Source organism: Chroicocephalus ridibundus, chromosome 6 (assembly GCF_963924245.1).
Source record: "Chroicocephalus ridibundus chromosome 6, bChrRid1.1, whole genome shotgun sequence".
NCBI classification, from domain to species: Eukaryota; Metazoa; Chordata; class Aves; order Charadriiformes; family Laridae; genus Chroicocephalus; species Chroicocephalus ridibundus.
The window spans coordinates 37,225,840-37,246,927 of record NC_086289.1 but is presented as its reverse complement, the minus strand read 5'-3'; the positions used below and the strand labels follow the sequence as shown (position 1 = coordinate 37,246,927).

The following is a 21,088-nucleotide window of genomic DNA, read 5'->3' as shown; positions in this document are numbered from 1 at the left end:
GGCCTGGAGAGAGCTGGTGCCAAACCCACAGCCCCGGTTCCACCAGGCAGGCGCGGGCTGTAATTACCTCCTGCCTGCCAGGGTTTCTTCTTCGCCCCCACTGCCCTACCCCGGAGGAACCCAGCAGCTGCCAGCAATTAAAAGTAGTTAGCAGTTCCCATGCGATTTTAACCATTTGTAGGCAGCAATGGCAGCCCCCTCTGCCTCAGTGGAAGTGGTTCTTGCTGTCACCTGGCGCTTTGTGGCCCTGTTTGTGTGGATGCTGCTCTGTGAGAAGCTCTACCCTAACGCAACTTGGCTGAACTTGGGGTTGCCCCCTCTCCTGGGCATACCTGAGCCCTTTTGCCCCCCCTCTCCAGCAAGCGAGGAGCCTGAAACCCAGCCTGAGGGGAAAGCTGTGCCCCCACCGCTCGAAGCCTGCGAACCTGTAAGTTCGTTCGCAATTCTTTGTGGGAAGGGAGATGTCCAGAGAATTGAGGAGCAGCTGCAGGATAACTTCCCCGAAGTGTGATTTTTTTTTTTTTTTTTTAATTTTTTGTTCATGTGTGTGTGTGTCTGAGGTTTTTGTGCTTCTCTGGGTATGTTTTGCAGCCTGGGTTTTAATCCCATTTTTTTCTGGGGTGGGGGGATGCGATAACGCGTCGCATGCTCCTGCGGCACCCATGCCTTTAGCAGCAAAAGGAAATTTCATGTCTTGCGTGTATTTTTGCCATTGTACTTCTTCCAGAGGCAAGGGTGGGCATGCCAGCTGCCGGGGGCTTCCGTCCCGCTGGGATGCAGGGAGCTGGGGGGACACACACCAGGGACCAGTGTCCCACTGGGATGCAGGATGTGGGGGACACAGACAGCAGGGCTGGTGTCCTCCTGGGATATGGGATGGGGTGGGCCAGTGTACCCCTGGGATGTGGGGAGGGACACACACACACACCCTGGGGGCCGGTGTCCCCCTGGGATGCGGGATGGGGGACACGCACGTGGCAGGGACCTGTGTCCCACTGGGATGTGCGGAGAGGGGGGGGACACACAGCGGGGACCAGTGTCCCGCTGGGATGTGAGATGGGGGGGACACACAGTGGGGACCAGTGTCCCACTGGGATGCAGGGAGAGGGGACACACACACACACTCATCGGGGACCGGTGTCTCACTGGGATGGGGACACACACACACACACCAGGGACTGGTGTCCCCCTGGGATGGGGGACACACACGGGACCTGTGTCCCACTGGGATGCAGGATGGGGGACACACACACGTTGGAGGCCAGTGTCCCACTGGGATGCGGGGAGAGGGGGGGGGGACACAGCGGGGACCAGTGTCCCGCTGGGATGGGGGGGACACACACGGCAGGGACCAGTGTCCTGCTGGGAGGCGGGATTGGGGAGACACACACGGCGGGGGCCGGTGTCCCGCGGGCATGCGGGGGACACACAGCAGGAACCAGTGTCCCGCTGGGATGCTGGATGGGGGGGACACAGACGCACGGGGGACCGGTGTCCCGCTGGGATGCGGGATGGAGCGGGGGCGCACACAGCGGGGACCGGCGTCGGAGCGCGTTGCGGGGCTCCCCCTTGCGCCCGCACACCCCCACTGCACACCCCGCTCCGCCGCTTGTTCTCAACCGTGGATTTTCCAGCCCGGCCTCGGCTTTCCCCCCCCCTCCCCGCCCCGCACCCCGGGCTGGACGGGATGGGGGCGGGAAGGTGGCGGTGATGCCGGAGAAGGGGAAGGGAGGGGGGGGGGGCTGAGGCCGGCACAGCTCATGGCAGGCACCGCCCCCGCCCCGCCCCGCCCCGCCCCGCCGGGCGCCGGGCAGCCCCGGCAGTGTGGCGAGGCGGGCGGGCAGGCAGCGCCCCGCCGCTCCGCTCCCGGCCCCGCCGCCATGCCGCCGCCGCCCGGCCCCCGCCGCCCCGCCGCCTTCCTCATCCTCGCCTTCCTCACCCTCCGACGGGCGCTGGGCGCCGCAGGTAACGGGGTTGGGGGGGAAGGGGGGAGAGAAGAAGTTTTTCGGGGCGGGGGGCAGCTGTCTCCCCCCCGGGGAAAAAAGTTCGCTGCGGTTTAGCCCTTTTTTTAGGGGCAGCTCTAAGGTGTGTGTGCGTGTGAGGGGGGTGTCCAACCTTGAGGCGTTTATTTCCCTTTTTCTTTATTAATATCAAGGTTGAGGGGTGTGCGGGGGGGGGGGAGCTCAGCCGCCCCCGGGGCCGGGGGATGCTCCGGGGGGAAGATGCTCCGGCAGAGGGATCCTCCGGGGGGAAGATGCTCCGGGGGGGATGCGGGTTGGCAGCGCCGTTCCCCGCCTCACCGTGCCGCTGGCTTTTTTTTATATATCTATATAATTTTTTATGTCGGTGTATTTTTGTATATCTATATATTTTTTATCTCTTCTTTTCCCCCTCCCCCCCCCCTCCTTGGGAAAAGCAAAACAAACCCACCCAAACCCAGCCGCGTTCTCTAGCGTCGCCAGCTGCGATTTGCCCAGCGGGTCAAATAAGTAATTATGCAGCCTGGATATTATTATTTTTATATTTATTTATTTATAATCTGCGTTTTTATAAACCGAGCTATTGATGGCCGGGCGGCTAAGTGGGCTTTTCCTATGGCTCTTCAAAGTTTCCTGTGCGCAACCCAATCTTGTGATTGAGATGCACTTACATCCAGCCCTTCCGTTGGCAATCCCTGCCACGGACAATAAACAGAGGCACGTCTCTCCTGCTGCCCTCTCTCGTTAGGACTCCCGTGATCAAATTCAGCCTTTCCGCTATATTTTTCCAACCCCCCCCCCCCCTCCTTGCGACTCGTGAACATCCTCTGCGTCTCGGGACTTTGTCCTTTGTCATCCTCCGGCGGTGGCAAAGCAAAAGTGCCGGTGTTTATCCTCCAGGTATTAAAAAAAAAAAAAAAAAAAAAGATAAAATAAGATGTCCGCGAATATAGAGCTCAGAAAGTGGAGACCTATAAAGTTTCATGGCTTTTCAGAGGTTGGAAGAGACCGTCACCGTAAGCGCCGGGGCTCCGGTGACGGGCAAGGTTGTCATCCCCGTGGGAACTCGGGAGGAGAGCCTGTCGCTCGCTTCCCGCAGCTTGTGGCGAGGGTTTGAGGACGCAAAAGCGCAAGCACAGATCTGTCTCCTCAGCAGTTAAAAGCGTCTCCTGACAAGCTGATTTTCTAGGAAAATGAACCAAGCCTTCTTTTCTGAAGTGTAATTAAGGTGACGAGGAATTTGGGGGAGGGAGTTTAATTAGATTAATATTTTTTCCGCCTCCGCCGCACAAAGATCCAGTGTGTTTCAGCAAATGGAAAACAGAAATGGCACTATTGACTTATTCAGTGGCCTTGGACGTTGCTGCAGCGGCGTCCTCCAGCCGGGAGGAACTCTGCCTTTTCTGGGAAGGGAGAGCTTGGAGAGCCGGCAGCTGGTGTCCCGCTTGGCGTGTGCCTGAGGGTCCCGTGCCCTGGGGGTGGGCAGCGAGGGGCCCGGAGGCTCGGCATGGCGTGGGATGCTGTGGCTGGCAGGGAACTGGGAAGGCTGGATTAGCCGGGATGCGCTGGGTCAGGGTTTAGCTGTGGCCAAGCAGCCTGGGGATGCCAGGGAGCTGGGGGGATATCGATTGGGGTGGTGGTGCGGGACCCCCGCACCTGGCTCCATCCCGTGCCGTGCTCTTGATTTTTGTGTGCGCTGAGTTCACGCAGGGGTTGAAATGAAGCTGGGCAGGAGGGAGGGAGTGAAGAAGAAAAAAACAAGTTAAACCTGACCAAGCTGGATCGGTTCGAGTCTGGGGAGCTTTCCGAAGGCACGCTGTTAATCTGGCGTATGTAAACGTGTGTAAAGTTTGTAAGCTGTAGAGCTATAATTAGTGTTTCTCCAGGAGTGTTGTTTAGCAATTGCATGTGAGGATGCAGAGGAGGGAGCTGAGGTGGGTCCTCAGCCCCGCCGATAATCCGCTCCCTTCCCCATCTTTGCCTGGTTCTAAGGAGGGAGGGAGAAACATCACCTAGAAAATACTTTTCTCTTTTAATAGCAGAGAACGTACATGCTGTTTGCGTTGGGTTTTGCAGCGGCGGGGAGGGGAGAAGCGTTGTTTTGGATTGGGGTCTGAATCCCAGCAGCGGCGGGCCCACGCGTCCCCAGGACTGTGCTCTCCTCTGCTGCCGGCGGGACCCCAGCTCCCACCCGTGTCCCCCCCATACGGGTCCTGGGGGCTTTGCCGGGCTCCTCGCTGCGCTCTGTTCTGCTTGGCTGTGCTGATCTCAATAGGAAAACAACTTGGCGCCAGGATTTTGAGCTTGCTTGAGGGCCTTTCCCCACAGATTTTTTGTCACGATCCTGAGGGTGATGCTGACAAGGGCGTTTGCAGACGGTGTGACACTGCCACCCGGCTGAAGGACCCTCCTTCCATCCCTCTGCTCTGCCACCATCACAGGACAACACCTGGGGAGCGAGGGAGGGGGACACTGGCACTGCTGTCCCCCACCGGCATGGGTTGGTGGTGGCAGGAGGCTGCTGTCACCGGGAGCAGATGGCTGGGGGAGAGACGCTCCAAGACCTGTTGCTCCTCGGCAAAGCCTGCCCTCCCAGGAGCCGGGGGCTTCCTCGCTCCAGGCCAGCCCTGTGTGGAAGGATCTGCTCCGGCTTTTTGTCTTCTCCTTTAGCTGCTTGGTTATGGAGCCCTCACCTTCTTGTGAGCTCGCTGTGCGTGTTAGTGGCAGAATGAAATAATGAAACAACAACAAAAAAAAAAAAGGAGAGAAATGGAAAAATACTACTTTAAGGAAGGCAGAATCTCTTGGAAGTGGTAGTTGAGTGGTGGAGGGGGGTAGGGGAGGAATCCAGACTGCATTTTCTCTGTTTAGAAATCAAAAGTGCACCGCTGCTGACCCAGTGAGCAGCCTGGAGAGTCCAGCTGGGTCCTTTATCTCCTGCCCTCTGGAAGGTCCCGTGGGTCCTTTTGGTGCTGTGCATGCGGCTCCCTTTCCATCCCTGTCCTAGCCATACAGGAATTAAAAAAAACAAAACCAACCCCACACTGTATTTCGGGTCAGTTAAGCAAGCCGAGATGATGCAAGGAGCTTGGTTTTGTTTCCATTTCTAGCAGCAGCAGCGCTTTCAAGTCCTCAGCCGTGTGGTTTTTCTCCCTCCTGGCATGTTTGGGGCTGGTGGGATCCGTTTGCCAGCCCCATGGGTTATCGGGAGAGTCCGGGAGCTGGGCTTGGCTCCGCTCGGCAAAAGCCCGGACGGAAGGGGCTGTATGGAGTCTGCGAGGAGTTCATTACAGCAGATGTCGGTGCCATAAAGCCACAGGTTCCTGCTGTTTCCTATTCACTTATATCCTCCCGGCTTTAGCGATGCTAATGCGAGCGAAAACATTTGCCGGAGCGAAGGAAAGGGGTGGGGGGGGAGGGGGCATAAATCACCAGCCCATTCCCTCTGCCCCCCTCCTGCCATCCCACCCGTGCGCCTCGCCTCGGGAAGCGGGGAGATTAATACTGGTACAAGGGATGCTCGCTGGCTGCTGCCGGCCCCGTTGTGGCATTTTAAGGCCCATTGCCTCTGATTTTGGCTTTCCTTAATAGGCCCAGCTGTAATTTGCTGTAATCAGTTGTATTGTGCAAGCCACCCCTGCTCGTGAGTCAGAGCGCGGTGGCACCGAGCTGACACAGCCCTGGTCCTTTGGATGCTGGTGGCAGGGGGGGCTCTGCATCTGGTGGCACGAAGACTCATTCCTCCTGCTCATCGCGGGGAGAAGGGAGCTTGGGGGATCCTTCCCTGGCTCTGCCAGAGCTCAGGACCTAAAGAAAATGTTGTGTGAGATGCTTCCCCCCCTGCCCCCAAACCAGAGCCTTTGCGGAGGCCCGGGAGCGGTGAACCGATCGCTTTTGAGTGAGGTGGCTCCACATCAGGCTGGGGCAGCGGAGAAAAATCCCGTATGACCCACGGTGGGGATGCACCAGGGCTGGGAAATGCAGAGCTTTGATTTGGGAGAGGCAAAACAACGCGGAAAGCTGCTGTGATGGCTGGTTTCACACCCGCCCTGCGAGGGACCTCTCTTGGTGGGGAGCCTGGAGGTCCCCGGCTGACTGCGGCACCCCCCCAGAACGCTCCCGAAATCCTCCCTCTCCCCGTCTCCACAGCCCCGTGGGCTTGGCCGCCGCTTGAATTTTTACTGTCGAGGCAGTTTTGGAGTGTGGGTTTTCCTTTTCTCATCGTGCTGGAGGCCCAGCGCGGAGGGGTGATGATGTTCTTTGAGGGTTCCAGCTGGGTTTTGGTCCCGTCGTGGAGCAAAAGCCCAAAAAACCCAGGGGCTGCGTGCCTGGGGGAGGCTGGGGAAGGACGAGCAAAGCATCCCGGCTGCGTGGAATATTATTTTTTTATTTTTTGAAGCCTCCTGGTTTTTCGGAGGCCTGACTCACGGCACAGGAATGCGCTGGGCTGGCAGCCCCGGACCTGCTCCTTGGTGGAGGAGAAGAGCCGCCGTCTCCTCCTCCTCCTCCACAGCCCGTTCCCCATCCCCTCTCCTCCCCAAACCGCTGGCCTGGGCTGGTAGCAGCCACATGTTTGCTGAGCTGGGATTTTTAGGGGATTTTTTTTTATCTTATTTTATTTTATTTCATTCCCCCTCCCCCCCCCAACCTTTGCTTTTTCGCGTAGGGGGCTGATTTTTCGGGGGGTTGGGGCAGCTCGGAGGGTCGTCGGCCTCAGGGTTGCGGTGGCTGGTTGGAGGGGAGGGAAAGGCAGAGCCAGCCCCGAGATCAAACGCCAGCCGGGCTGGGAAAGGCTGGGCGAAGCCACGCTGGAAAACGAGGGAAGAAAGGGAAGGGAAGCAGGAATTATTTAGCGCGGGGCTTGCTCCGGCGTGCCCTGCCTGCTGCCTTTAATCTCCTGCGAGTCCCTCCCCGCTCGGGTCTCCTCCGCTGCCTTTGGTGGCTTCTCCTCGACCTCCTGGCTCGGCTCAGCTCCTGGGGGGGCTGTTCCCCATTGCAGCCAGCTTCCCCAGACCCACGCTGGTGGCTTGCATCTGGGTTAGGGTCGTGGTGAAACCCCTGGGGCGGTGGGTCCTCTTCTTCCTCCCCCAGACTGGGGGTCCAGGGGCTGCTCCTTGGTGTGACCTGGGGGGGTGTTGAAGCTGCAAGCCTTGACTCAAACTCCTGGTGTCTGGGAGTGTAAACCTTGGGGTAAATCTGGTAAAGGGAGTGTGATGACCAGTTTGGCTCCCCGTGTTTCTCAGTGTTGGGCTCCATGGAGAAATTCAGGTGGGGAAGGGGTGGTGGTGGGGGGAAAGCCTGTAAGCAAAGCGAGCCATGTGCCACTGCGATGCTCAGCAGCAGGCAGGGTGTCCTACAGCTCAAAAAAGAAGAAAGTGTTTTCGTCTTTGGTGTGGACCCTGCTTCCCATCTTCCCTCAACCCGCAGGCCTGGGCTCTGCCAGGTCCCTTGCCTTGCCTGGAGCATCCTTGGAGGCCACTGCATCTTCCCTCCTCCTGCTTCAGCCCCTCTCCGGAGGGGATTATGGCCAAGCACTCGCTCGTTTAGGTGCTGGGAAATATCCCCTTTCCTGCAAATACATTGCTGACCTCGCTCTTTGCTGCGAGGAGGAGGAATTACAAGGCTGCGGAGCCCACCTGGGGCACGTGGATGGGGACGGCAGGCTGTGGTGGTGGTGGCGGCCCAGGACTCCCAAAGCTGAGCCGTGACCATGAGACGGGGTTTCTTCCTGAAGCTGGATTTGTGCAGGCAAAATATTTATTGAGAGACGCATCCCATTGCCTGCCACACAGGGCTGGGTCCGAGTGGTTGGACTGGCATAATCCCCCGGGATCTGAAAAACAAATGTTTTGAGCCGTTTTTTCCCCCCCTTTAGTTTTGTGTGTTGTTTAAGTTAAAGACAGTGGGGTTGTATTTGATTTTGGCGGGTTTTTTGGGTTGGTTGGTTGTTTTTTTTTTTTTGCTTTGAGTGATGGAAGACACAAGTTGAGACGCTTATTAAAGAGTACTATACCTAGTTAGACAAGAAGAAAATGGAGCAGAGCTCTAGCTTCAAACTCTGAAGCTTTTCTCTGCTTGCATGTGGGGTCTGGGCTGTCCCTTTCCCTGGCAGAGTGAGTCCCATCAGGTGGGGAAGAAGACCTACATAGATTTGCAGAGCATCTTCGGGGACCTCCTTCTCCACCTCCATCCCTTTGCCCTGCAAGTCTGACCAGCAGCAGCCCACAATACATGTATATACCCAAGTACAGCACAGCTGCCCTCGCTTCTCTGCCTCTCTTATTCCTAAAAAAGCCAGGAGGAGGGAAGGGGCTTGTTTGCACCACGAGCGATCCCTTCCCTGCCTGAATACCCAGGGCTGCCAGCGTGGGCTGTGCTTCTAATCGGTACCAAACCCTCATCAGGCCAGACACAAAACTCAGGTCCTGGCATCTCTCGTGCTCCCGGGGGGGTCCTGCCCGTGTGGTTTCTCTAAAGGTCCCACGAGTAGCCTCTGCTGCCCCCCGGCTCCCCACCTTCACAAGCCTGCGCCGAGTGCGAAAGCCGAGGGATTGTTTCCCTTTGAAAGAGCGTGGAAAATCTCATTTTGAGGCATTTTAATGCGTATTAGATCCATCTGCCTTTCTCTTGAGCGGAGGCCACCGTGGGAGGAGAGGCGAGGACCGCTGTGTACAGATACCCAGTGCCCAGGTGGGATCTGGGGCTGTGATGCTGTGGGAAGCATCCTCGTCCAGAGGATCCGTGCAGGTGGATAGCACGGGATGCTAGACAGGAGCAGGGAGAGGGTAAATCCATAAAACTTCCACAGAGGTGGAGAAATGCTCTTGGTATTGATGTCACTGCATGGAGGTGCAGGATTGTTCTGGATGCTTTGGCTTGCCCTGGCGATGGATGCGGCACACCTCGATGTATTGAACCAAACGGCCCCCAGGCACAGGCGAAATGTGCACGAGAGGGTCTGAGTGCAGGCTGGTGCTTGGGAAATCGTCCTGTAAGGCACGATGATGCTTCTCCCGCCCCGGTGAAGTTGTGTGGAGATGGACATGGTGGCTGATGAATGATAGGAACCCTGCAAGGCAGAGGGTCACTCCGGGCAGGGAGGTGAGAGCATGGCTGAGAGGAGAGCAAGCTTTTCTCTACCCTGACCTTGTCCTTCCACTCCAGGAGGAAACCTCGTCTCATGGTCACGGCTCAGCTTTGGGAGTCCTGTGCCGCCGCCACCACCACAGCCTGCCGTCCCCATCCACGTGCCCCAGGTGGGCTCCGCAGCCACCCCCAGGGCTTGGGACTTTGTAATTCCTCCTCCTCGCAGCAAAGAGCGAGGTCAGCAATGTATTTGCAGGAAAGGGGATATTTCCCAGCACCTAAACGAGCGAGTGCTTGGCCATAATCCCCTCCGGAGAGGGGCTGAAGCAGGAGGAGGGAAGATGCAGTGGCCTCCAAGGATGCTCCAGGCAAGGCAAGGGACCTGGCAGAGCCCGGGCCTGCGGGTTGAGGGAAGATGGGAAGCAGGGTCCACACCAAAGACGAAAACACTTTCTTCTTTTTTGCTTTGCGAGTCTTCCCTTTTGCGGAGCGACTCTCCTCCCTGGGACCTGCCACCAGCCTGGAAATTAGCCCTGGTTGCCCCCTTCTCGCCATGCTTCCTCCTTGGTTGGCAGCGTTTAAATGTCTCTACCTGTTCTCCCCCGCGACTTAAACAGGGAGCAGTGTGGGCTGTCCACCTCTGGCTGGGCTCCTCAGATGTACCCGCACCTCCTGGGGCGGTGGCAGGCCGGAGGGACAAGATGTTGTAAAACAAAACCCAGGCTTCCTGGCTGGGTGGCTTGCGGAGGCGGGAGGCTATTAAAAGGGTTGTGTTGCATTGTATAGCGTGGGAGTTTTCCTTGGGCAGGAGGTTAGAGAGCCCAGAAACTCCTCAGGACAGATTAAAATCGGAGAAGGGACACGTCTGGGATGCAGTGTTGGTGTCTCCTCCTGTCTCAGGTTGCTGTCGGTCAGTGTCCTCAATGCTTTCTAGACTGAGGTTTTGGGCTTATCACATATGTGCATGTCCACCCAACGGTGGCTGAAGGCACCGCGAAGGTCTTCAGCAGAAGACCTTGCTTCATTGACCGTCCAGTTTTCCAGCGGACTCGCGTGAAGGGATGTTAGTTCTTCCTTTGGATGATGATTGGAGAACTGAGAGCAATCGGGATGGAGGACTGGGTCTTCGTAGGTTTTTTTGGAGGTTGGGGTGGTCGGCTCTGCCTCCCTGCCATCTTGAGGGGGTCTCATCCCACCCTCGCGTGCTCTGCGAGCGGGGGCTGATCTCCTCTACGTGGAGACCTCACCATCCTACGCTGTCACCTGGCTGCGTTATTGGCTCTATCTGTTTGGGTTGGCTTGAAGAACAGAAGGGAGGGTGTTTTCCAGCAGCCAGAAAGTGGTTGCTATTTAAAACAACCAAAAAAAAAAAAAAATGCGGTCTGCTGCTTGCTTTTCATCCATGTAGCCAAGTGGAGCCAAGCAAGTGTCCCCACCCTCACCTGGAGGGGCATCTCTGAAGGCTTTTGCAGGGCCTGCGAGTGAAGCTAGTAATTAGTGCTGGTCATGAGGGTGGGTCTTGCAATGTGGCCGTGCTGTCTGCTGTGGTCTGGCCCGGGGCCATCACCTCCTTTCGGGTGGCCGCTGCCCAGGTGTGGGATCCCAGCAGCCTCCCTCCACCCCTGTTTATCCCAAACAGACTGGGGATGCCGCTCCTCAGGGTGCGGGTGCCTTCGCCTCCCCACCCGCCGCGGCTCTTTCTACAGTTGCTGGATGGTGTTCCTGTGCTGGAGTATTGTTTTGAAGGGTGTTTTTGTTTTTTTTTCTTTCCCCCTTGACAGATGGGAAATGTAGAGACGTGCTTAAAATGAAGGCATGGTCCTAAGTCCAATTACATGGCAATTAAAAGCAATCAGTGGTCTGCGTCGCTGCATTGGAGACTAGGTTCGTTTAAGGGAGTTTTTTTCTTCCAGCCTGCCTTGGAGAAGCTTAAATGTCCTGTTTCTTCTGCTTTCTGGGGCCTGACCAGAGGACGTCTTCCTAGAGGGGGTCAAGTATTGCTGAAAATCTGCGTTAGGCTGGAAGAAAGCTGTTCCCCGCGCTCAGGAGCTCCTCATCGGGGCTGTAGCATCCCGACGTGTCTCCGTAGGGTCTCCTCTGGGTTGCACCAGTCTATCAGCTTTGGGGCCGAGCCCTCGGTGACACGGTGTCGCTGCTGGGTGCAGCCTGGCTCCGTCAGCATTGCTGGGGCCGTGGGCTAAGGCTTTTTGCTGGAAGGAAGAGGAGGCGGCGATTCGGGCTTCCCTGCTATCCCCACCCGTGCGGTTCCTTTCCTCCTCCCCTGGTCTTCAGGAGGAGACAGATGCCTGCCTTTGGTTGTGGGAGCACGTTTTCCTGGGGGAGGCGCGACGCGATGCCCGCTGCCCGTCGTTTTGGCTGCTTTCCGCAGTCAGAAGCCCTGCGAGCGCCTCCTTCCACACTCCGGCGTCTAAAGGCACTAAAGGGATTTGTTTCAGGAGAGGGGATTTGGCTGCACGGAGCTGCTCGGATGACTGGGGCCCAGAGCGTGATGGAGCCAGGATGCGGGTGGCTGAGGGCTATAAAACTTATTTTCTCCCTCTTTTTTTTTTTTTTTTTTTTTTTTTTTGTTCCACGCGTGTCTATGCTAAGTGATTTGCTGCCGGTGAATGACTAGTCTGTGCTCGGGTGAAGCGAGCAGGGCTGGGACGTGTGGCTGCCGTGGCTTTCCACGTTAAAATCCCGTGGTGCCATGGCCCAGCCATCCCAGCTTCGGATTGCAGGAGTTACAGCCCCCCAGTTAATCCCTGCCTTGGGTACTTTGGCTGTTTTTTATATATATAAACATGTAAGAATACATAAAATATATGATATATATATATATTAAAAATATAATTATATATTTTTATATAAACACATATAATATTCTAAATATATATTTTTATATATATAACAAGGTATTGAGGTGCCTATTTCAGACTCTAACACTTAAACACCAAGATTAAAAATGTTGGCTCTGCCCGCAGCTGGAAAAGTGAGATCCAAAAGCTGGGAAGAGGGTTGGGTTTTCGTTTGGGCTGAGCGGTGACTAACAAGGGTTGAGGGTTTGTTGGGTTTTTTTTAATTTTTTTAATTTTTTTTTTTTTTTTTAAAACAAATGCTTGGGATAAACTGGTTATGCAAACTGGGGCAAAATGGGCAGGTTCCTTTGTAGTTTACAACAAAACCCCGGGAGTTTGGGGCGTGTTGGGGCTGGTCCCGCCGGGGATGGAAAAACCCCACGCGCCGGCGTTGCAGATGGGGTCCCAGCCCATCGGGAAGGATCCCGGGGGGATAAGTGTTAGGGAAAGCCACAGGTTACTGCAAGGCTTCATCTATCCAGCTAAAACCCTGAGTAACGCCAATCCGAAATACACAACGGGTCAAAAATAGATTTTTTTTTTTTTTTTTTTTTAAAGTGTGGTTTTATAATACCTGCTGGGAGGAATTCATGCTGCGCTTGGCGCCAAGAAACTGTCAGGCTTGCTGGTCCTGTGCTGCCGAAAAAGAAAAATAAATATATATATAAATTTGGAGGATCTTTCGGGGTTTTTTGCGGCGGCCAGGAGGATGGTGTGGGGCACGCAGGCGCGCCAGCAATGCTCGGCATGCTTTGCAATGGCAGTCGGGCTCGCAGACCGCAGGGCTTCTGGTTTCTATCACAGCCCGGGCTGCTTTTGGCCGGGGGCATCCATCCATCCACCCATCCATCCCACGGCCCTCCCAGGCTCCGGGAGGCTCCTCTCGAGCGCAGTGCTTTAAGGACACCAGGAAAAAGAAGCGGGCGCGAGGGGCCTCCTGAATTTTTAACTTCATCCCGGGATGCGGGCTGGGGGGAGGCGACGCTGTGCTTGTCGGTGAAGGCGAAGTAATGCTCCGTAAAAATCCCCTCTCGTCGTTTCCCGCCGGATCGGTCCTCTGGGCTGAACAAAAACCAGCTTAGGCTGCCGTCGTCTCTTTGCGGAGAGAAGGCTGGCTGCTGGATGAAGCAGAAAATTAGATGAAAACTGCCTAACAGGAAAAGAAGGGTGGGTTTTGCACACGAAGAAGGAGGTGAAGTTGCTGCTTAACCCTGCTGCCGGCCGGTGCCTGCCCTTCGAGCATCCTCTGAGCACTGGTACCCTGCAGTGCCTTAGCATCCCTGTCCCCGCATCCCTGTCCCCGCATCCAAAGGCCTCGTTGTTTCTGTCTTCTGCTAGTGGAGAGGGATGAGGGTGGAGGCTCCAGCAGGGTGGCTTTTCGGTGCTCCCTGGCCAGCTGGGGAAGGCAAAGTGGGGGTTTTTTTTGTTGTGTATCCCCCTTTTCGTCTCCGTATCCCACTGACACAGTGGCTCTGTTTCCATCGGTATCTATGGACTGGCTCTAAGGGCACGCAGCAGATCCAGCCGGGATGTTAATGACCCCAGCATGAAATAGCAAAGCCCACTTCAGTGGTCTCAGCTGAGGGGTTTTTTTTACTGCAGCCTCTCCCGCTCTGCCCGTGCCCATCCCCTTCCCTTGGTGAGCCGTGGGGAGGATGCCGGCACCATTTCTTGCTTAAAGAGAGAAAAGAGCTTGGGATTTGTGTGCCTATGGGAAGGAGAGCGTGTGCGAGCCTACGGAAAGGATAACCGGGGCCGGGGGGAGAATGCAAACCATATGTTTCTGCGAGGGTCGAGTTGCAGAGCTAAAACTGGTGGGGAAGCAAAAGAAGCCGGAGTCCTGCCGCTTGCGCACCAGTAGGTATCCGGTGTGGCCTACCGAAGGACGGTTTTAAAAGTTAACCCACCCTAAAAGATGATTTGGGTCCCTCTGCGGTGTCACTGCTGTCCTGCCTTTTTAGGGCTTGGGTCCAGGACTGTTTCCAAGCCTCCCATAAATAAGCGGCAGGGATGCTGGGAAGAAGCTTGCCCCGAGTTCCTGGCGTTCGCAAGTTCTGGTAGGAAGGCAAGGGAGAAAACTTCATGGAGGGATGGGAGTGCCCGCAGCTTGCTGGAAAAGCAAGGCTGATGTTGTGCCGTGCACCAGGGCTGTCTCCTTGCCTTCCCCTTCCAGCTGCAGAGGGGAGAGTCAGATGAAAAGATCCATTTTCCCTTTTCAGAGTGGAAAAAATGATGATGTGGAGGCAGCCCGGAGAGTTGTACAGGCTTCAGACCTGAGCGATGTGAACTGGATTGAAGCGATTTTTAGAAAGAGATCCGAAAACGGGGGGAGCGGCGAGGTCCCGTGGCAAACTTTTTTTTTTTTTTTTTTTTTTTAAGCTGAGAGACATCTTTTGTTTCCAAAACTAAAGGCATGGAGACAATATCTGATTCCCCGACCGGCTCTCCGGAGCTGTTTGCAACCTGCCAGCTTGGTAACCATCTGCTCGCCGCCCGCGGGGACCGTGCTATATATACGGGAGGCAGGAGGAGAGAGACATTGCCGTGTGCCCCTACCCTGGGACAGCCGGGGGCTCCAGCCCCCCCGCAGGAGGGACCACGGGGTTCAGCATCTCCTTGGCCCCTGCACCAAGAGGAGCTCCTGTGCCGAAGATACCAAAAATCCCGATGGATTTTTCTTTTGGCTGCCTGGCTTATTTGGGGTTGGGGTTTTTTGTTTGTTTGTTTGTTTGGGGGAGATTTCTTTTTTCAGCTTGATTTCCCAAAAAAAAAAAAAAAATCCAGACTTTTTTTCTTTTGCAGTCATGCTGTTCGTGTGTCTGCAGCCCTCCCCCTCTTTGACTCAGAAGTAGACATCTCGCAATTAAGCGCCTGCCTGATTAGGAAATTAACAATAAAGTAGTTGTGTTTTTTTATCTAGGCGAGCTGGTCGGCCAGTGAGAGGGATCTATTAATATCCCACTAAAAAAAAAAATACCCAACAACATAACACTTGCCACCTACTATTGGGGAACACAAACGCCACGTGGGCGTGAGCGTTTTGAGCAGCAGATCTATGGGAAAGGAGGGTTTGTTCTGCTCTTTCTGGGGCCATGTCCTTTGAGCTGAGATGGGGTACCCCAAAATAGATGAAGAACTGAGGGGGGAAAAAAAGTTGGAAGAACCTTGGGCAAGGCGCGAGAAGCGCTGAAGGATGGCTTCAGGTCGTGGCAAAAGACACTTGTTGGCAGATGACCTTTAATTGTTGGGGAAGGAAATGGTCCTTCCCTAATGATGGTTGAGCGGCTGAAGGGGAAGCAGGAGGAGAGCATCCCACACCTGGGTCAGCTGGAGAGAGACGGGGATGGGGATTCCTCATAGCCTACATGCATGCTTTGGAAGAGTCTCTGGGGTGAGGTGACTAGGCGTGTTGGACGTGTAAAGGGGGGGGTTCAAAAGACAATTATGTAAAGTGTGGGGTCTAAAGGCTGGAGGAGTTTGGATTGTCATAGACCTTTGGGTCAAGGGTATTCTGCAGCTTTGGCTTTTCACATTTTTGGGGAGCGGCTCTGTGAAAACAGAGCGTCAAGGGGAAAGATGGGGGAAATAGCATAGAATCACAGAATGGTTTGGGTGGGAAGGGACCTTAGAGCCCACTCAGTGCCACCCCCTGCCCTGGGCAGGGACACCTCCCACCAGACCAGGCTGCTCCAAGCCCCGTCCAACCTGGCCTTGAACCCCTCCAGGGATGGGGCAGCCACAGCTTCCCTGGGCAACCTGGGCCAGGGGCTCACCACCCTCACAATAAGTATTTCTTCCTCAGATCTCATCTAAATCTTCCCTCTTCCGGTGTAAAACCGTTCCCCCTTGTCCTGTGGCTCCTCTCCCTGATCAATAGTCCCTCCCCAGTAGAATCATAGAATGGTGTGCATTGGAATGGACTTAAAGGACCTTAAAGGGACGTTAGCATCTTCCTGTTGGCCTGGTGCCAGCTGCTTCTGCAGGTCCTGAGGGTCTCTGCAGGGTTTGGTCTGGCTGGCAGTTGTCCCTGCAAGTGCTGTAACAAACCTGGCCCTTTGTCTGCTGGCAGGATGGCCTCCTGGCTCGTCCCAACCAAGCTGCCCAGGAGATGCTTTAAGCCGAGTGGCTTAAAGTGGTCCAAGAGGTCCCTTGGGTGGTGAATTGAGTCCTTGTGCTATTGCAGAGTTCCCTGGGTTTTAAACCATGTTATTTGCAGAGACGGTGTCCTAATGCAGTGCAGAAGGCGGCTTGAGAAACCATGAAGAGGTTCTCAAGAAGGTGGTGAAAATGCGAACCTGGAGTCAGGAAAGCAAAAGTGTGTTTTCTTCCAGGACCGGGATGTTTATTCTAGATAAAACACAGATGCAGAGAGATGGCATCCCTTTTAATTTAAAAAAACAAAACAAAACAAAAAGCAACTCTATTTTGAAGCTGCTGAGAATGTGATTGCCCCTTGTGATGTTTCACAGCTGAGATCATTTCTGTCCGTGTTAATCCACTCTGGAGGTTTTAGTCTGTATGGGTGAGCTCAGAATCTGAATTTTTACAGGGAAGGCGGTGGGGGGGGGAAGAATCTCAATCATTCTGGACCAAAAAAAGTAAAATAAAGGTATGAAGAAGCATCGGCGAACAGAAGACTTTCAGGTTTCGGGGTGAATGGTGATCCGGAGCTGCTCCGCTGTCACTGTGACTTTGCACACACAGAGAAGTGAAAGAAGGACAAATGCGAAGCGTTTGCTAAAAGAACATGAGCGAAAAGCTGGGAGGAATTACTCTTCTCTTCAGAAAGAGGTATTAGGCATTATTTTTGGAGTAATTAAATTTCATGAGTGCTTATTTAGAAAGAATTTTAGTCTGTTCACTGTATTACAGACTTTTGGAGGAGGCTGCCTCTGGGAGCAGCTGAGACTCGGAGCAGGGCTTTAATTTCAGTGGTGTATCAGTGTAATAGCATTGTTTATAAGCTTCTGTAGCCACATGAAAGCAACGTGGCATTATCCTGGTTGGTCCTAAAAGCAGCGAAGCAGCCAGAAGAGGCCTGATTACAGAGCAGCAGCTCTTTCTTCCCATCACTACAAAAGAATAGACAATAGAAACCAGGATCCAGTTTTAGCTCCGGTAATGCAATTGCCCTCCTTCTGGTGGTCATGTCACATGCTTGCCTGAGTAATTCCCATCCTTGTTCTGCCTGGAAAACTGGCCTCGGAGGGAGGGAGGAGCGATGGTTTGGGCTGGGAGATGCTGGGATCCAGCGCCTGGGTGCAGGCTGGTGGAGATGGGGCCGTGGGTAGACCTCGGCCGAGGCACAGAGCTGCAGATCTGGGGGAAGGTGGTGGCCGTCAATGTCCGTGGGGACGGCGGTGCTGGTGGGTGGCTGGTTGGGAGGTTGTCACCCCTAGAAACGGGGGAGCAGTTTGGCTGGAGCCGGGGGTTTGCTTGGAAGACTTGAGCCTGAGGCGTTGGAAGAGGAGCTTGCAAAAGCAGCTCTGCGGTCACCGCTTGCTCCTGCCATAAGCTTGTCATCCATGCCCGGGGCGGGTACTAAGGAAATATGGAATTTTATTAATTTTTTTTCCTTCAAGAACAACTAACTGGACCTGTGGGTAGCTGCAGGACATGGGGGGCAGCCGGGAGCTGCACCACCTCCCTTATGGCTGTGGTTGCTGCTGGTCAGGTTACTATATAGCTGATTCTCCTGTCCTCCTTACCTGTCCTGCTTCTCGCCTTCCTAAGGTGGTCTGGAAATAGGACAGGGGTTTGTTTCCAGCTGGTTTCGTGTCACTTGGCGTCCTCAGCTTGGGGCGATCCTCATGGGATTTAACAAGTGAACCTAAGGGAGAAGGTGGACCCCTCAGAGGTTGTGCTGCAAACTCCCATTGTCGCACAAGGCGCGGAGAAAACGCCAGTGGAGTTATTTCCTTAAAAAAAAAAAAAAATCAGCTACAAATGACAGCCAGCTTGTTTTGGGTTGGGAAATACGGCTCTTTGGGATGGGGAAAAAAATGGTACAGAGAAACCCGCAGTGGAAACCTCATGGCTCTTTGTGCCTGGGACAAAGAGTTGGCTTGGAGTTACAGGGAAGAACAGGAGCAGGGCTGCGGTGGGGAAGGTGTTGTAAGATGGGTATTGGGACCTGAACATAGTGTGTGTGTCGGGGGGGGGGTAAATGGGGCCATAATGCACAAATACATTGTTGGGGATGATTGAGGATGCTGGCCCTGGGGGAGAAATCTTTCACCAGCCTGGTAGTGGTATGGATGCTGATTTTTTTTTATTTTATTCCCCCCCCACTTCTCTGCAGCTTTAAACACCCAGAAGACAAACTTTCCCTGGATGCCTTGGTGGCAGGAGGTGGGCGCTCGGCATCGGCATCCTCCTGCTTGTCCCCTGGGCGCGTGGGTCTGGCGTTAGCCGCCACGCTGCCTGTTTGGCGGCCGAGCCCCAGGCCTGCTGCCACCCCCTCTCCTCCCCCCCAGCCTTTGGCCTCTGGGCTTTTTTAACCTTTATTTTCCCCCTGCTCGTTCTGTTTGCAGTTAGGAATACCTTTTATGCGCTGAAGACTTATGGTTCAGCCTGAATATGTTATCAGTGCGGTGTCTGATAAGTTTTCTGCCTCGAAGCCCTGGGGAAGCGCCTGTTCAGGGTCGCTGCAATAGATTTTCCTCCTCTTTCCCAGCTGCCTAAGAATAGTGTGATTTTTACTTACTCCTTAACTGAATGGAATTACTTCCACCAGTGGAAAGAAAAATGTACATCCTTGCCAGCGTTGTCTGTAAAGGCTTGTGATGCCTCTCCCTGCTTTTATAAATTCGTAAATGGGTGTCAGGATGTGCTGTTAGGAAGGAATAAATCTCTGATTATTCGGACGAGCTTGGAAGAAGGTGGCATGGGAAGGATGGAGGGTTTGTCTCGGTGGGCTGTGGAGCTGGTGGCCCGGTCTCGGATGTGGAGGTGGTTGAGGGGGGTGGTGGTGGAGAGGCGTGATGGTTTCATGGGGATGGTGTAAAGGGCAAGCGGTGGAGACACCAGGGCATTGGGTTTTGTGAGAGGAGAGATGCTGAAGCATCCCTTGAACAGGCTCGTGATGGGGCTTGGCATTGACCATCCTCTGCCAGCTGCGGGAACCCAAAGAGAAGGGTTTTTCCCCAAGCTGGCATCTTGCTGCTCCCCTTCCCACCCTGCTCCTGGGTTTGCTGGTGGGATGCGGTTGCAGTGCTGGGGTTGAGGAGAGCCTCCCCAGGACCCGCTGCGTGTGGGGTGTGGGTCGGTGGGCCGTTTGCTTGGTGATAAATGAATGTCTCGACCACCCTTTGGAAAGTGCCTGGGGCAATTTGTGGTTTAAAATAGTGTCAAAGTGGGCATTTGGGGCAGCTTTTCCCAGGCAAAGTGAGGATGTGGCACTTCTGGAGCAAACCCTGCCCAAGCCCCCGGCACTCAGGAGCTAACACATATGTGGTGGGGGCTTGTGCCACCCTCCTGCCCCTACAGGGAGGGTGCTGCGGGGGTCCCCGCTGCAGTTTGGTAGGCAGGAGGAGATGCCGCATGGTGTTGGATGCTGAGCATCCATGGAAGCAGCCGTGTGTGCATTCCAGAGCCTGCAGCTCCCCTTTCAAGCTGTAATAGCCAGAGCTGAGAGAGTCAATCCATATCTATTTAAAGCACTTCAATAAATAAAGATACTAAATAAAATCACAGCGGCCCCATAGTCTCTCCCTGCTTCCGGGGATTTCTCCTTTTCCCCCGTGTTTGCCTGCAGGTGCATCTTAAAGCAAAGGTGGGGAAGGGATGGGGGCTCTCAGGACTCTCTTAGTCTGGGTGGATGGACCCCCACATGGGTCTGGAGCTTCATGCCGAGCTGTGCCTCCAGCAAGCAGCAGCCCTGTCCCACGGGCATCTTTAGGGTGACAGCAGCCAGGGCGCCGGGATGCGCCGAGCTCCTTTCACCACCCCAAATGATGACAGTGAGGGGGGTAGGGGGGACACAGACATGTTTTCTTACAGACACGTTATTAACGGCAGTTCCCATTGCCTTCCCCACTCCCGTGGCGTCTGCCCTGGCTTTTTTTCTGTGGCAGGGAGGTGACAAGCGGGAAGTGTCTTTGCAAGCCCTCTGTAATGCTAATGGGAGCTGCAGGTTGGCCTCCCCAGAGGTTTTTTTTGGGTGTTCCCCAACCCCCACCCCCCCCTTCCCAAAGACTAACCAAGGAACACTTGTTGAAGGATAAAATTAAAAAGCCCATGGCGGTTTATTTTGAGGACAGCGTGTTTGCTTTCACATCATGCTGGAGGGAATAGCTCTGCTACTGTCAGCAAATAAATAAAATAAGAGCTTTGTTTTAAATTAGACTTTCTTCTGGTAGCTAATTAGGCGAGCTGATACCTGCAGTTGCAGTACTGAGGCACCGACTGTACTGTGCATATTGGAGGCATATGGCTGGTGTCGGCAGCTTCTAAACTTCATCAGCCCCCTATTTATTACATTTTTTTTTTTTTTTTTAATTGAATGCAAATTCCTTGGGGGTCTGACAGCATCAACCGTGTCCTCCTTGGGTGGATGCCCATGAGGCCGGGGTGGAGCCGAGGGCTGCTGGGACTCGGCCGTCTGTGGCAGCCATGTACCTACGGCACCACGCGGCCAGCACCAGTTCACCGCGGGTGCTGGTGTGATGCTTTCCAGCCACTCTGGGGAAAGGTCTGGGTTCCTAACTGCAAAAAAATAACCACTTTGAAGCTCTTTTTTGGGGGTCGGAGCATCCAGCCCCCATAAGGGAGGGAGCTGAAAGCGCCGGGCTGGAGCCATGGCTCCTGTCCCGCCTGGCAGGAGGGAAGCCATCAGCTTGGCTTTCACCTCCTTTCCTTCTCCCCGCTGTTATTAGGCTGCTTGAAGATCCTGTCGGTCCTGTTGGTAATGGAGATCAGCCCCCGGGCAGCTCTAGCACCCTCCCCTCCTCACCAGGGAGGAAGGCTCTGGGGGGGCCAGTCCTCCTCTCCATCCTGCCCTAGGGGCTGCTCCCATCTTGTGGGGGTCCACAAGCTGAGCCCTGAAGGTCTTCAGCTTTTTTTTTGGGGGGGGGGGGGGGGCAGAGGAGGGGTGGGGGGGCAGGGAACGGCTCCCAGCCCTCACCCTGCATCTTGATGGGTGGGAGAGCTGCCTGCCAGCCAGGG

The 21,088-nt window shown here is 54.9% G+C and overlaps 1 protein-coding gene across 2 annotated transcripts in view; it reads left to right on the top strand.

Annotated features, from left to right (window-relative positions):
• The first annotated feature begins 1,823 nt into the window (after window positions 1–1,823).
• The window catches only part of UNC5B (unc-5 netrin receptor B), a 58,024-nt gene continuing 38,759 nt past the window's right edge, over window positions 1,824–21,088 (top strand). For both annotated transcript variants that reach the window (XM_063339339.1, XM_063339338.1), the window contains exon 1: window positions 1,824–1,965. In XM_063339339.1, coding sequence (XP_063195409.1) covers window positions 1,881–1,965 — 85 coding nt within the window. In that variant the 5' untranslated portion in view covers window positions 1,824–1,880. The remainder of the gene's footprint in view (window positions 1,966–21,088) is intronic.